The 16,697-nt window shown below is 38.1% G+C and overlaps 1 protein-coding gene across 5 annotated transcripts in view; it reads left to right on the top strand.

The window, feature by feature from the left end:
* Positions 1-16,697, top strand: part of itpr1a (inositol 1,4,5-trisphosphate receptor, type 1a) — a 39,747-nt gene that overhangs the window by 16,279 nt on the left and 6,771 nt on the right. For 2 of the 5 annotated variants that reach the window (XM_056750965.1, XM_056750967.1), the window contains 31 exons: positions 930-1,097; positions 1,184-1,261; positions 1,363-1,500; positions 2,763-2,888; positions 3,010-3,210; positions 3,322-3,437; positions 3,906-4,041; positions 4,192-4,317; positions 4,393-4,521; positions 4,619-4,739; positions 5,378-5,562; positions 5,736-5,884; positions 6,174-6,285; positions 7,476-7,511; positions 8,347-8,394; positions 8,874-9,000; positions 9,071-9,243; positions 9,423-9,606; positions 10,121-10,374; positions 10,632-10,832; positions 10,986-11,096; positions 11,481-11,576; positions 11,782-11,910; positions 12,017-12,112; positions 12,404-12,596; positions 13,754-13,876; positions 15,470-15,645; positions 15,746-15,910; positions 16,031-16,220; positions 16,327-16,398; positions 16,532-16,644. In XM_056750965.1, coding sequence (XP_056606943.1) covers positions 930-1,097; positions 1,184-1,261; positions 1,363-1,500; positions 2,763-2,888; positions 3,010-3,210; positions 3,322-3,437; positions 3,906-4,041; positions 4,192-4,317; positions 4,393-4,521; positions 4,619-4,739; positions 5,378-5,562; positions 5,736-5,884; positions 6,174-6,285; positions 7,476-7,511; positions 8,347-8,394; positions 8,874-9,000; positions 9,071-9,243; positions 9,423-9,606; positions 10,121-10,374; positions 10,632-10,832; positions 10,986-11,096; positions 11,481-11,576; positions 11,782-11,910; positions 12,017-12,112; positions 12,404-12,596; positions 13,754-13,876; positions 15,470-15,645; positions 15,746-15,910; positions 16,031-16,220; positions 16,327-16,398; positions 16,532-16,644 — 4,272 coding nt within the window. The remainder of the gene's footprint in view (positions 1-929; positions 1,098-1,183; positions 1,262-1,362; positions 1,501-2,762; positions 2,889-3,009; positions 3,211-3,321; positions 3,438-3,905; positions 4,042-4,191; positions 4,318-4,392; positions 4,522-4,618; positions 4,740-5,377; positions 5,563-5,735; positions 5,885-6,173; positions 6,286-7,475; positions 7,512-8,346; positions 8,395-8,873; positions 9,001-9,070; positions 9,244-9,422; positions 9,607-10,120; positions 10,375-10,631; positions 10,833-10,985; positions 11,097-11,480; positions 11,577-11,781; positions 11,911-12,016; positions 12,113-12,403; positions 12,597-13,753; positions 13,877-15,469; positions 15,646-15,745; positions 15,911-16,030; positions 16,221-16,326; positions 16,399-16,531; positions 16,645-16,697) is intronic. The other 3 variants (XM_056750968.1, XM_056750969.1, XM_056750966.1) reach the window with 2 other exon arrangements.

Below are 16,697 nucleotides of genomic sequence, written 5' to 3'. Positions count from 1 at the left end.
GCAAACATTTATTAGATAAGATAAATTTCATTGGGCTTTGATGATGATCAAAGGTGTCAGGGTTCTTTCTCATCATGTCTTATATTTCTTGGTCTTGTGGCAGAACCAGGACGGGATCCCTTGTTTCTTGTAGAGAGAGAGGTTTTTGCACCTCTTTGAATGCCATACTCTCTCTCTGAGTCTCGTCTGTGTTTGTAAGTTTAGTCTTCTGTAGTATGTAAAGTGTTTTTAGTCTAGTCCTGTTACTTTAGTTAGTCTTCGTTCCTGTTGCTGTTAGTGCCCTTTATGTTATGTTGTTTTACCCCCTCGTGGGCTTTCGTTTCCTGTTTGTATTTATTATTAAATGTCTTCCCTTACCCGCTGTCTGCATCTGGATCCTCTTTCCTCACCTCACCCTGAACCCTGACAGAATGAACCAGCCAGAGAGAGAGGTTTTTTCTGTCAGGGTTCTGCCTCATCATGTCTTATATTTCTTGGTCTTGTGACAAACACAGACAAGACTTAGAGAGAGAGTATGGCGTTCAAAGAGGCCCCAAAACCTCTCTCTCTACAAGAAACAAGGGATCCCGTCCTGGTTCTGCCACAAGACCAAGAAATATAAGACATGATGAGGCAGAACCCTGACAAAAGGTTTACCATTACGGGAGCTGTATTAACTACTATATTTTATAATTTATTATATTTATATTTTATAATTTACTACCATTCAAAACCTTTGAGACACTTATTCTTTATATTTTTTTCCTCTTTAATAACAACACTAAACCCTTTAAAGAGATGAAATAACACAAATATATCTAGCCACTCTCTGTCTAAAGTTGTAAAATGTACTTCTTATGGTTTTACCATGGAGTTCCCATCTGTTATGGGCTTTTATTGGCAGTTATTTAATTTTTTTAAATACAATTCTACAAATTTGATGTGCTCAGGTTCAACTGTTGGTGACAAGTCAAGATGTGGAGAACTATAAGCAGATCAAATCAGATCTGGACCAGCTGAGGTCTATAGTAGAGAAGTCAGAGCTGTGGGTGTATAAAAGACAGGGCTCAGATTCAGGAATGGACGCCGGGAACGTCACCAATGAATCTCACCACAAGGTCAGGACATGCTCCTTAAGGAACTATATTAATAGCTAACAAAATGAATCGTGATGATCTGTAAAGAAGCTTTTCTGCTTTAACAGGGGGAAAGGAACTCCAGTAAATCAGACAAACCCAAAGTAGAGAGCACCAGCAGCACAAACTACAGAGTTGTGAAAGAGGTTGGAGTGTGTTTAGATTTCATAGAGTTTTGACAAGCAATGTGATATAAAGCCAACAGTTTATTTGTGTGTTAAATGTGTGTGTGTGGTTTTGTGTGTAGATCTTGCTGAGGCTCAGTAAATTGTGTGTCTTGGAGGGAATCTCGGGAAAGAAGAACAAGAAACAACAGCAGCGGCTTCTTAGAAACATGGGAGCTCACAGTGTCGTTCTGGAACTTCTCCAGATCCCTTATGAGAAGGTGCGTGTGAGCTTTTGTAACAGTATTGTACTAAATGTGGGATCAACACCATTGTTCATCCCAGAACATTTTTGTCAACCAGATTGCAACAGGGTCAGATTTAGGGTAAGGACTGAGTAAGGGGCTTGGCTGGTATTCTTCTCAACCTATTATTGTCCTCTGATTTGAGGGGTAGGTTATGTTTAGGCTGTGGCTATGGTTAAGGTTTAGTTATTTTCACAGAAATGTTGTCTCCACTTCCTAGAAAACATATTAATCTGTTTCTTACATTGCAAAATCTCCTCCATCAAAACCTTTCTTTAGAAAATAACATTATAATATTTGTTTGTACCTCAATGTACAAATTTCAGTTTAGTTTTAGTTCGTTTTATTCTTGATTTTTTGTTTTAATTTAGCTTTTAATATGTAAACAATTTTCTATTTAGCTTTTATATATTTAAGTTTTAGTTTTATTCAAAGTTGTTGTTCAACCTTGGATCTTTGAAACATGATGACAGAGTCTGCTGCTTCTCACACCGGGTCTGCGAGCTGCTAGCAACATCATAAGCGTCATAGTTTTTATTACTTCTCCTTTCCAAATCTTTTATCATGAAGTTTTTGTACTCCACGCGATGATTCGATTGCAAATGTGCTTTCAGGTTTGTCCGATTTTCCCCCTTTATTTCAACCCCACAAATCTTATCTTGCACCAAGATAATACATTTGCTTTTTCCAGTTTCAGACGAAAACTCAAAATAGTCCCAAACAAGGCTTTGCCGATTTCAACCAGCCATCTATTATGTCTGTCTTCTTCGTCCAGTTTTACGCGAAAACCTGAAACTTTTCAAAATGATGCTCTGTCATCTTCGACTGGGCAGGCATCCTACTGTCTTCTTCTTCACGCAAATGACGTAACGTGTTATCTGTAGTATAGAACAGCTGCTGCTACAGTCAAGACAGAATTAGCTACGATGGGAAAATACCTCATTATTTATGAAGACTATTATTTATTTTTGAAAATAACAATTTGTTTTTTGTTAGTTTTTAAACAAATGTCGTTAGTTTCATTTTATTTTTTTATTAATATTATTTTTAATTTCAGTTTAAGAAAATAAAATGTCATCAATTGTTTTTATCTTAGTTTGTTTTAGTTTACGAAGATAACACTAGTTACTAACATAAGTCATTTCTAAGGTTTGTATGTGTTTGTATACGATTGTTTATACAAGGTGATTTAAAGTGTATTCAAGGTATACATTGTTTGTGTTTGTGTAAATTGAAAGGGGGAAGATGTTCAGATGCAGGAGATAATGACTTTAGCCCATCAGTTCCTCCAGAACTTCTGTGCTGGAAACCAGCAGAACCAAGCGCTGCTACACAAACACATTAACCTGTTCCTCAACCCTGGGGTAAGACGGTGCAACACACTTAAAAACACAAAACACCATATTCACCCCTGCATTTTAGGAGTTAAATGCAACTCAGCTCAGTATATCCCTTTTTCAAACCGCATCTTTTCTCTGTTTTTAGATTCTGGAGGCAGTCACCATGCAGCACATCTTCATGAATAATTTCCAGCTGTGCAGTGAGATTAATGAACGTGTGGTGCAGCATTTTGTGCACTGCATCGAAACGCATGGCCGCAGCGTCCACTACCTCAAGTTCCTGCAAACCATCGTGAAGGCTGAAAACAAATTCATCAAGAAATGCCAAGACATTGTCATGGCTGAGGTCTGTGTGCCAGTCACATATTCTTACAACTTTGATCTTAAATGCTTTGCAGTGGTGGAGTATTTGACAAGACAGATGTGATGTAAGTGAAATGTTTGTGTATTTGTGCAGCTGGTGACGGCAGGTGAGGATGTGCTAGTCTTCTATAATGATCGAGCGTCTTTTCAGTCATTGGTTCAAATGATGAGGCTTGAAAGGGAGCGGCTTGATGAAAACAGTGCGCTCAGGTATGCAGATGTTTTTGTGTTAGCCCTCCTGTATTTTACTTTAACGGTAACTTTTTTTCATTACTTTCTTTTACTTTTATATTTTTTAATTGTCGGTATCAACATAACGATTGTATCGCTATATTTTGAACAAAATTGAATTGACAACATTTGAATTTTGTTTGAACCTTGTGTATGTAAATGAAAACAATTGAAGTAGAATTGAATATAATTTTTTTTAAGGAAGATTGAATATACATTATACCCTAAGAGACATCTTTTTTTAAGCAGAAAAAGTCATTAAAACATTTGTAGTTCAACCAACAGGATTAAACAGACTTCATATTATAATAACTCTAGAATAATAAAGTCTTATATATATATATATATATATGTATATATAAAGTCTGTATACTTATACCATGTCATAGTCATAACTCTATGTGTGATTGAGCAGTATATGTGTTTGTGAAAATCTGATTCTTGCAGGTATCATATCCACTTAGTGGAGCTGCTGGCTGTTTGCACTGAAGGAAAAAACGTCTACACTGAGATCAAGTGTAACTCACTGCTCCCCCTTGATGATATTGTACGTGTTGTCACACATGAGGACTGCATTCCTGAGGTGTGTGCTTATGAGCAGGCCATGGAAATCAGTGTTTGGATGTATTCAATTAATTGTGAATGTGTTGTATAAGCTCATCATATCATTCCATAACTCAGAATAGTCAAGATTTCACTTCATAGCGGTGTATGTGTCTCTGTGTGTGCTCAGGTGAAGGTGGCCTATGTGAACTTCCTGAACCACTGTTATGTGGATACAGAGGTAGAAATGAAGGAAATCTACACCAGCAATCACATGTGGAAACTCTTTGATGATTTCCTGGTGGACATCTGCAGAGTAAGAAATAAAGACATTCTCGTAACACACATTCATGAACTTATTGTGAATAACAGCCCCTTCCATTTCCTCTAGGTTTGCAATAGCACGAGTGACCGTAAGCACGCAGACACGGTTTTGGAGCGTTATGTAACAGAAACCATCATGAGCATTGTCACAACCTTCTTCAGCTCACCGTTCTCAGACCAGAGCACAAGCTTGCAGGTGACCCACAATACCTGTCAGTACAGCTCTATAGCATCGCCTGGAGTGTATGTGAGATCTCTCTCTCTCTCTCTCTCTCTCTCTCTCTCTCTCTCAGACTCGGCAGCCCGTGTTTGTGCAGCTGCTGCAGGGAGTGTTTCGTGTGTATCACTGCAACTGGCTGCTCCCGAGTCAGAAAGGAAACGTGGAGGCCTGCATCAAAGTGCTGAGTGACGTCGGTAAGATTCCTCCACTAAGACCTGCAGTCTGCAGATAATAGCGTGGATTTAATTAGCTGTTTATTGAGATTATGATCACATGAAAGTAGTTATTATTATAGTGAATAATGGTTGTTATGCTTCAAACTCACGCGGATGGCTGAGCCGATGTTGCATCAGTATGTCACTACGTAGAAAGTCAAAATCAAACTTGGAAATTAAACTTGAACAGCAATTATTATCACAGTTTTTCCGAAGTGTCTAAACACATTTTTTGAGTAAACAAGTTTTGAGAATGTGGGCAACAACTGCGAGAAACGTTTTGACCAATTTAGTCATTTACATATATATTTATGCATTCGGCAGACGCTTTTATCCAAAGCGACATTTCATTATCCTATACATTTATACATAGGTATGTGCAATTCCCTGGGATCGAAGACACAACCTTGCGTTGTTAACGCAATGCTCTTACCACTGAGCTACAGGAAAGCTGTTTTAAAGCATTTTTTAATGTTACAGTCATAGAAGAACTGTAACATTAAAACAACGATGTACTTATTTAGCCATAAAGCAATGTCATGTTTGCTATAGATATACCATCAATTAAATGTCCATGTCTATCTGTGTGTGTGTTTGTTTTTTATTCTGTTGGATAGCTAAAGGAAGGGCAATAGCCATTCCGGTGGATCTGGACTGTCAGGTGAATAATCTGTTCATGAAGTCCAACAACATAGTGCAAAAAACAGCCCTCAGTTGGAGACAGTCCGTCCGCAATGCGACACAACGAGATTCTGTCCTGACCACCTCCAGAGACTACCGCAACATCATCGAAAGACTTCAGGTGAGCGAGGGAGATTTTCTGAACAAAACTATTGAGGTACAGTTGCTTGACGTGTTGTCTTGTCAATAACTCACGTTTTTCCTGTAATTCAGATTTGTAATTTGTTCTTAATCGTTTTACCTCAATGCCTTTGTGTGGGTCTGTGTTTGTGTATTTGTGCATGTGTGATGTAGGATATTGTGTCTGCTCTGGAGGAACGGTTGAGGCCTCTGGTTCAGGCTGAGCTGTCTGTGCTGGTGGATGTTCTTCATCGTCCAGAACTGCTGTTCCCTGAGCACACTGAAGCTCACCGCAAGTGTGAGAGTGGAGGATTTATCTGCAAGTATGATGAATACCCGCAATATCTTGTCAATGCATTTCTTTATTACTACGGTTTTGCTTATATTCTATTATTTGGGACTTTTTCCATGATTTCTTTCTAAAAGTCTGTTACTGTATGTACAGTTCTCCTTTATTTGTTCAATTTGTGCTGTAAAAACAAAAAGGTTGTCAAGACTTGTCAACTTTCATTACATTAACTTCAGCAATGATGCATCACAGTTATGTCTCAGATGTGCATACCATTTTTTATTTGAATTATTATTCAGCACACACTTATCTTCTCTGCACAGGTTGATAAAACACACCAAGCAACTACTGGAGGAGAATGAAGAAAGGCTTTGTATCAAAGTCCTACAGACACTGAGAGAGATGATGACCAAAGACAGAGGATACGGGGAGAAGGTATTTACAACCACGATAAAACTATAGCATCTCTGTTTCAATAACAACACAATGGTATTTTAATAAGTGAGGCAGTCAGATGTGATGTAGTCTGTCTAAAATCTTGCAGTATTTGTTGTGCCATTAGTCATACATTCCATAAACTGTCTTCTGCTGTGTCTGCATGTGTGATTTTAATTGTAATTGACTTATCGCTAAGCCCCGCCCCCCTTAGATACTGTCGCTAACTCGGACCAACATACAGAGTTCACTAATGTCTTACAATTGAGAGCTGTCAGTGTGAAAGCCTTGTCCCAAGAGTTTATTCCACACATTTTGCACACACTCTTGTTGGAGAGCATTTTAGTGGCACTTGAATGTGTCATGGAGGGATATATAAAAGACAATAAATATGGTAGATAACAAGATTAATTTGGAAGCAAGAGTTTACAGATCACAATGCAAGTGGGAGAAGCCGGTCATCACGATCGCAAAGAACAACACTGTTCAAGTACCGCAGGGTAAGATAAAATGAATTTACATTTAACCAGTTTAATATGGAAAGGGACTGGCATGTAGACCTTTGTTTACGTGTTTTTGACCTGCAATGAACATGACGTGAGAGCAGTTAGCTATTTAGGTTTGAATGTTAGCATGGACTCGCTATCTTAACCATTTTTAGCCAGTGATACCTTGCTGAGGCACATGATGACATTAACGTCCGGGTTAAGCACATGAAAATTGTAAATACGGAGAGTATGACAACCGCTTTCTTTGGGATTGGGGTTGAACCAGGTTACTGCACCAACATTTTAGTATCTTGTTTAGGTTTAGCACATGGAATAAAGTAATTTCTGTTCCCAATCCTCTCAGGATACCTGGAATCAGTGTAGAAGAACCCCAGGCACATCGTTTTACAATTTTTGTAGCATAAACGCCATAAAAACGATGAGAGCTTCGGATTTTACAATGATTCTCTATGGCGCTGAAACCTCCAGTTGCCCGAGTTCAGGTCCCCGTGCGACTGATACTCAGCTGCCATTGGCTCATCTGCGTTTTAGGGGAGGGGCTTAGCGACATATCAAGTCCACAAAAGCATGTTTTTCAGTTGAGTTGAGCTTTCTGTTAACGCTGATGTCACTAATGCTCACTGGCTTCATTTGATAAGTGTTGGCTGTTATTAACCTCACCCCTTCACTCCTCTTTTTCAGCTCATGGGATTTGATGATGAGATGGATGTCACGGAGGTTGTCCTCTTTTTGTCATTCATCCCATTTATCCCTTGTTCATTGCTCTTCTCCATTTCTATCTCCTTTATTTATAATGTACATCCTTGAGTGCCTCAGTTAAACATTTGTTCCAATTACACATTTGTTAATTACATAACTTATGTGGTAAGGATTTGATCTTAGGGGTATTGTAGAATTACGGAATAAACAGAGTTTTGTGCTTTAGTAAGGCATTACTCTAACTGTGGATATCTGTAAAATACTAATCTCTATTCTGTTTAAATGTTTGCTTACAAAGATGAAATGAGTACGTTAGGGCAATCTTGACAAGTGAATTAACAAATGCACAAATTTTGGCAGATTATACACAAAGGGTCTTAGAAATAGGAAACTTTTGATTTATTAAGTTATTTGTTACCACTGTTTAAACCCGATTTCAATTTATATTATTCCATAGTTTTATGACTTCACTGTTGTTTTAAAAAGTGGAAAAACAAAAATAAAGAATAAGTAAATTATCTTTAACCTTTGACAGGTAGTGTACTAGCAGTAGCAAGATGCAAATGATCAGTGACCAGGATGATGTGAACAAAAGGCTATTCTGTACATAGTATGCCCACTGCCATTTCTGTTGTTCTTATCTTTTCTTATTCATTTTAAGAAGTTATAATCTGCTTGCACTGAGTAATGCATGCATGCCATTAAAAACAGAAAAAAAGTCACAATTAAAATCAATGAAATTAATCACAGAAGTTGTGAGCTTGCAGTTAGGATAGTGTGTGAGATTGCTGCATGATGACTCTTTACTAACTTTGAGTTAGTGTTCTGTTGTCCACTCTGCTCACTCACTCAGGTGGTGGATGACAGTCTGCCACCCAAACAGCTGGAAGAACGGAGGAGGGTAGGTCACTCTGATTCCACTTCACTAACATCACGCAACTCTCAAATGATGCTCCTCTAATTTGCCACCTTGGTTTTCTGCACAAGCATCTACAGTATGCAGTATGGATGTATGCTCATGAACACAAAATAACAATTCTCCCGCAATTTTTTTGAAAGATAAACATTTCTCAGTGAAAAGCATTTGATCTTTGACTGTACAGCTGGATAATATACATAGAGCAATAGTTTTACCCTGTGCAATATAATTTAATCTTAAAAGTAAAGTTTACCCCCCACAAAAAATCTGCAGTGTATTCACCCTTGTGTCATTTAAAACCTGTATCTGACTCTTTCTTCTGTGACACACAAAAAAGGTCTCCAAAGCATCTCTTTATCTCTGCCTTATACTCTCTGATGATGATGCCTAAAAAAAAGCAATAGGATTTAATATTACTGCGAAATAAAGACACGCACTAAACAATCTCACAATCATCACAGGGCGAAGCATTGCGGCAGCTGCTTGTCAATCGTTACTATGGCTTCAAAAGTGGTGGCCGTAGGGAGAGTCTGACTTCCTTCTGTAACCCGGCCCTCACCCCTGTAGGACCAATCAAGAACCAGCCTGGTAGGTTCACTTTCCTAGTTTTCCTCCTGATGTCATGTTTGTAACTTAACATCTGTTCATATGACTTTAGGGGGTTTGAGCAGGGCTGAGATGTCATTGATGGAGGTGCAGTGTCATCTGGACCGTGAGGGGGCGTCTGACCTGGTCATTGATCTCATAATGAATGCAACCAGTGACCGTGTCTTTCACGAGAGCATCCTATTGGCCATAGCACTGCTGGAGGGTGGGAACACGACCATACAGGTCAGTCACTCAGAATGAATCTGCTTAAATTGAATAAATAAAAAATCGGACTATATTGGGATATTAAAAAGCTTCATGTATGTATCTTCATATTTGATGGTAGATTATAAACGAGTGAAAAAATCTCCAAGTTGTGCTTTATAATTCATAAACATTGAAATCATTGTATGTCATTGCAGCATTCCTTCTTCAAACGTTTAACAGAAGACAAAAATTCAGAAAAGTTTTTTCGAGTTTTTTATGATCGAATGAAAGCTGCTCAGGTGGAGATCAAAGCCACGGTTACAGTCAACACCAGTGACCTTGGCAACAAACGTTGTGATGACAATGCTCCAGATAAAGATACCCCACAACGCCGAAGAGGTCCCGCTTGTGATATTTGTCTTTAATCTATATTAGTCATGTGGGTCAATGACAAACAAAAATATTCAAGATGAAGAAAAGTTAACATGTAGAAAGTTCTTACTATGCGATCTTTGTATTCATTTTTGTTAGACATATAAAGATGAATATACATCCCAAGTATGTACGTAGCAGTATAGTATGGGGTCCTGGGCTTAGGCTAAATCATTTTTTTGTTTGCTTCACGGATGTCAAGTAGTGTAACCATGACACCCTTCCCATTAAAATGCTCAAATCTAATATTTTCTAAATAAATCCAGGGATACCCAAGAAAATAAGCATTACATCATTGACCCATATGATGTTATGAACTTGTGTACTAGTAATATATGATTATATTTAGAAATTTACAAATGTAAAGTATAAAGCAATGCAAGTCGCTTTGGATAAAAGCATCTGCCAAATGCATAAATGTAAATTATTAAAAAAAAAAAACATGTCAAGATGGTACAACTGAAATCTTTATCCTCTTCAGTAAAAGATTCAGGTATCGTGGTGACGGACGATGCCTGTGAGCAGCTCTTGGAGGCATCTGCTGTGACTAAAAAGGCCTTTAGTTCATATCGGCGAGATGCTGATCCTGAAGAGGCTTTTGCCACTACTGATGGAGACAAAGGGGGCGGAGATAAAGGAACAGAGCAGGGGGAGATGAGCCCTGTCATTCTCATCATGCAACCAATCCTGCGCTTCTTACAGCTACTGTGTGAGAACCACAACCAAAATCTGCAGGTGGGTCTTGTATAAATATCAGCTGCAATTTACGGGGACAGTTCACCCAAAGATATAATCCTGTCATTATTTATTCACTCTACTTTTGTTCCAAAGGAGATGTAAGAGCTTTAGGCACCACTTTTGTAGAAAAAAAGATGCAATTAAAGTGAATGATGACTGAGGTTGTCAATCACTAACATTCTGCATCTCATGTGTGAACTATCACTTGAGTGACCTGTATGACTGGTCTACCCAAATCCTTTTCTTCCTGGCAGAACTTTCTTCGTTGTCAGAACAATAAGAACAACTATAACCTGGTGTGTGAGACCTTGCAGTTTCTGGACTGTATCTGTGGGAGCACAACAGGAGGTCTTGGGCTGTTAGGTCTCTATATAAACCAGCACAATGTGGCTCTTATTAATCAAACTGTAGAGAGTCTCACTGAATACTGTCAAGGACCCTGTCATGATAACCAGGTACGTAACAAATAACTGAATGTGACATCTCACATTGTGTTTACAATCATCAAAACCATATAATACCCCTTTATTCTGTTTTGCATGCATTGAAAGTAATACAAATCATTGAATGATGATTGAAAGTTACTGTGTTTTTGTGTCACTCTGCAGAATTGCATCGCCACTCATGAGTCAAATGGCATAGACATCATTATTGCCTTGATTTTGAATGATATTAACCCCCTGGGCAGAAAACGAATGGACCTTGTTCTGGAACTAAAGGTGATTGACTTTTTTCTCTCTCCAATAACAAGACAAAATGCGATTGTTTCAATGAAACTACTCCGTTATGACATTACATTTGAAATTGAAAAATCATACATAGACCACCTTGCAAGATGTAAACACAGATGCACGTCCGGTTTCCTAACCTTATTATAATTATATAAAAAATAATCCAATCTATATCATTATTATGCTAAATATTTGTTTAACATTTTGATTTGGTTATAAACGTTCTGTTGGTTGTATTTTGTTCAAGCATTGTAGTGCATTTTGGGTGAGAGTTGTGTATATTGTTGCTTTAGTGGTTCTAAGATCCTCATAAGCCCGGTGTGTTAGTATATATGTACATTTTATATAACATTATTTCTATTTTTCCTTCAGAATAATGCATCTAAGCTGCTACTGGCCATCATGGAGAGTCGCCATGACAGCGAGAACGCTGAAAGAATCCTGTACAACATGAGACCCAAAGAACTGGTAAGACCTGTAAAGGGATAGCGCACCTTACCATTCTGCCACCAATCATTCACCTTTGTGTTTTGTCGAAGAAAGAAAAAGTCATACATGTTTGAAGTCACCTGGTATTTACGAATTTCTTGAGGCTCTATTTTGTCAGTTTTTCTTTTTTTAGGCCACCTAGTCAAACAATAAGTAACTGCAAGTGCGTGTGTTCATAAACTAGGTGGAGGTGATGAAAATGGCCTACCAGCAGGGGGAGACTGAGTTTGAGGAGGAAGAACAGGAGAATGGAGAAGACCATGCTGCCTCACCCCGCAACGTTGGACATAACATTTATATCCTTGCACATCAGGTCTATATGTCCACCTATTAAACATGTTACATCATAAATATCTCTTTTTTATATAAAAATGCTCTGTTATTGCTTAAATGACATGATTTACTAACTTCATCTATAGCTGTCCCGTCACAATAAGGAGTTGCAATTACTACTGAAACCAAGCGGAGAGGACCAGGCCCTGGAATATTACACTAAACACACAGCACAAATAGAGGTAAAACATGCACAAATTGTTAACATTTCTCATAAATTCATTGTGTTTCTTAGCTTTTTGTTTAAATATCAAACCACTACTTAATACATTCCCTGTACAATAGCCCTCCCCCAATATATTAATAATAATTAAATAAACACTTAACTACCCAATCAATATTATAAATGAAAAAGTTTGGAATAAACACAACTTGAAAATCCTGAATCATGCATGTTTATTATACTTAACTTGCATCTGTCTTTGCATATGTCCCTTTGTGGATGTTTGTGGATGTGTTTACTGTACATACAGATAGTCCGCCAGGATCGCACTATGGAGCAGATAGTGTTTCCTGTTCCAAACATCTGCTCATTTCTGACCAACGAGTCTAAGCTGCGTGTGTATTACGGCACAGAGAGAGACGAGCAGGGTAGCAAAATCAATGATTTCTTCTTGCATGCGGACGATCTCTTCAATGAGATGAGATGGCAAAAGAAACTGAGAGGTATGGGTGTGTCTGTCTGCTTTTGTTAGTCTGGTTCTTCTTGTGGATCATGTCATTGCTGTCAAAATAAGAACAAATGTTTATATTCAAATATAAGAAATAAAACTCAAACATAAATGAATATAATGCTTAACAGTATTTATGAATATAATGATGAGCACTTTCGTAGTTCACCCAAAAATGAAAATTCTGTCATCATTTACTCACCCTCTTGTCATTTCAAACAAGGGCTGTCACGGTTATGAAATTTGGCTTTTATTAATGGCTTTTATGGACGATTAATTGTCTGTTTAGGGCTTTGACGATTATGATGACAAATTGTCTGTTTTAGTGCGTTTTTATACATTTTTGATTCAGCTTTGAAACGACCATATTGTTCTGATTATAAGACTGTTTTGTTCTTCGAAATACTACGCCACATACTTGTAAATTAAGTAAGTGAATTGAAGCCAGCATTAAAATGCTATCAGTCATAGAAATGCTTCTTGTCGGTTTTTTGTCACTTGCAAGACTACAATAAAAATGTACTTCTATCTTATTAAATAATATTAAATTGTACTGCAGGTTATTTTTATGGTATATACTTTAGTTTTTTTTAAAGTGATTGTGTTGTGATGGTACATTTGACAAGTATTACCATGCTCTAGTTACAATATATACACTTAAATAGGAAAAATGCAGCCACTATGTAAGTGATGACAGAATTTTTGGGTGAACTATCCCTTTAACTGTGTTCTTTATTTGAAGAGTTTCTTTCCAAAATGAGATAACTCCATTAATAAAATAAAACATGTTTTTTTTAATGTTCTCATGTTTTTATTGTGTTTTATTGTGTTAGTTAGCTGTATTTTTTGAGTTATGACTCAAAACAAACCAAGTGCAGTTTTATTGATGATAATTGCAATGCACAATAAAAAAATATGATCTTTCAAATATTGAAAAAACGGAGTTAAATCATTTTGGAACCAAACTTTTCATTTGATAGTTGTGCTTTTTATGTTTTCTCACAATGTGCAAAAGTATTTTTGGAATCGAAACATTGTATTTTATGAGCATTTTTATTATACATTTGATGTTTTTTGTACTTAAGGTGGTATTGTATCTATTTTTTGAACTGTATCATTTTTTAAAACATTTTCAATGCCTCCTGTTTTTAGCTCAGCCAGTTCTGTACTGGTGCAGCCGGAACATGTCATTCTGGAGTAATGTTTCTTTTAACCTGGCTGTTCTCATTAATCTGTTGGTGGCATTCTTTTACCCTCTGGATGGCATGAACGACAGTAAGTTGCTCTCTAATACCTAACTGTTCAGACCTCCTTATCCAAATATCACTAACCCATATACTTATAAATAAATATATATATATATATATATATTAACAGTATCTCACATTTTAGTAAAATTGTATTATATATTTTCATGTGACAACACTGAAGAAATGACAATTGAAATTGAAATATAGTCAATATTTTGTTGTGGCCACCAATATTTTCCAGCACTGCCTTAACACTCTTAGGTATGGAGTTCACCAGAGCTTCACAGGTTGCCAATGGAGTCCTCTTCCACCCATCCATGACGACATCACAGAGCTGGGGGATGTTAGAGACCTTGCACTCCTCCACCTTCCGTTTGAGGATGGTCCACAGATGCTCAATAGGGTTTAGGTCTTCACCTTTACCCTCAGCTTCTCTAGCAAGGCAGTGGTCGTCTTGGAGGTTTGTTTGGGGTAGTTATCATGTTCCTGAGCCTACACAAAGTAGGCTTAGGAATACTTCCCTGCGGCCCAGTCTCAAAAGGAGTATGTCACTGTACATGTTGGTTCCCTCATAGAACTGTAGCTCCCCCATGCCGGCAGCATTCATGCAGCACCAAACCATGACACTCCCACCACAATGCTTGACTGTAGGCAATTCACACTTGTCTTTGTACTCCTCACCTGGTTGCAGCAACACATGCTTGACACCATCTGAGCCAAATACGTTTATCTTGGTCTCATCAGACCACAGGACATGGTTCCAGTACTCCATGCCCTTAGTCTGCTTGTCTTCAGCAAACTGTTTGCGGGCTTTCTTGTGCATCATCTTGAGCTTCCTTCTGGGAAGACAGCCATGCAAATCAATTAGATGCAGTTTGCGGCGTATGGTCTGAGCACTGACAGGTTGACCCCCCACCCCTTCAAGCTCTGCAGCAATGCTGGCAACACTCATACATCTATTTCCAAAAGACAACCTCTGGATATGACGCTGAGCAAATGCACTCAACTTCTTTGGTCGACTGTGGCGAGGCCTCTTCTGAGTGGAACCTGTCCTGTTAACCCGCTGTATGGTCTTGGCCACCGTGCTGCAGCTCAGTTTCAGGGTCATGACAATCTTCTCATAGCCTATGCCATCTTTATGTGGAGCAACAATTCTTTTTCAGATCCTCAGAGAGTTCTTTGCCAAGAGGTGCCATGTTGAACTTCCAATGACCAGTATGAGAGAGTGAGAGCGATAACACCAAATTTAGCACACCTGCTCCCCATTCACACCTGAGACCTTGTAACTCTAACAAATCACATAACATCAGGGAAGGAAATGGCTTATTGGGCCCTATTTGGACATATTCACTTAGGGGTGTACTCACTTTTGTTGCCATCGGCTTAGGCATTAATAGCTGTGTGTTGAGATATATAGAGGGGACAGCAAATTTACACTGTTATACAAGCTGTACACTCACTAGTTTACATTGTAGCAAAGTGTAATTTCTTCAGTGTTGTCACATAAAAATATTACTAAAATGTGAGGCGTGTACTCACTTCTATGAGATACTGTATGTATATATATATATATATATATATATACACTCATACATACTTCACCTCTGGTGTGTTTCAGGTCCACTGGATCCCTCTCTTTCTCTCCTGCTGTGGGTGTGTTTGTTGGGGTCATTGGGTTTCGTTCTGATGTCACCGAGGCCAAACGCAGTGAGAGTTCTGGTCATCTCCATCGTTCTGCAGCTCGGGTTCTCTGTGGGACTGCAGCATATGCTCACGCTTCTGGGAACTTTTAATGTAGGAATACAAACACATATGTTTGCACAAATATGTATTTGATGCTGTTGACACACATTAACGTTTTGTGAAACTCTGTACATGTTTTTGTTCTGTTTAGGTGTGTAATAAGATAGTGTTCATGGTGAGCTTCGTGGGTAACCGTGGGACATTTACACGTGGTTACCGGGTAATGGTGATGGACAGAGAGTTCCTGTTTCATCTGCTGTATCTTCTCATCTGTACACTTGGACTTTTTGGACACGTCTTCTTTTATAGTCTACTGGTCTGTCTGAACACTTTTTGATGAATTTTTAACAATGTTGCACTAATATATTTCAAAACAGAACATACTAGTTATTAAAATGCTACAATGTTACATTACCATTTGAATGTGTGTGTGTAGTTGTTTGACCTGGTGAACAGGGAGGAGACTCTGTTGAACGTCATCAAGAGTGTCACTCGAAATGGCCGTTCCATCGTGCTGACAGCTGTCCTGGGCCTGATCCTGGTCTACCTCTTCTCTATTGTGGGATATATGTTCTTTAAAGATGACTTTATTCTGGAAGTAAATCGCATCCCAAACAACACCCTGGGTAACACACATGAACACATAAATATACACATATCACAAAGCATAACACAAAGTAGGCTTTAAACTAATTTGATTGTTTTCTCTTCTGTTTGTATGTGTGGTTAAAGAGGGGGTTCATTTAGCTGAGGGGTTCTGCAGTGGAAAAAATGGATCATGTCTATCTGTGGATGATGATGAAGGTACTAATTTAATTACATAATTAATTTGTTGATAGTTACACACTGTCTAACAGTAGTTGTTAGATATTATGAACTCAGCAGTGGCTTTATTTAACTGTGTTAACAATTACATTGTTTCCATGTGTGTGTTTAGATGATGCAGAGCGTGCGTGTGATTCTCTATGGATGTGTATGATTACTGTATTGAGTCATGGTCTCAGAAGTGGTGGTGGAGTTGGAGATGTTCTGCGCAAACCATCCAAAGAGGTACAGACATTTTTTTTATCATTTACTAGTGTTGTTTATCATGTCAAGTTTCC

This window comes from Triplophysa dalaica, chromosome 6, assembly GCF_015846415.1.
Source record: "Triplophysa dalaica isolate WHDGS20190420 chromosome 6, ASM1584641v1, whole genome shotgun sequence".
NCBI lineage: Eukaryota > Metazoa > Chordata > Actinopteri > Cypriniformes > Nemacheilidae > Triplophysa > Triplophysa dalaica.
This window is presented reverse-complemented; position numbering and strand designations above follow the sequence as displayed.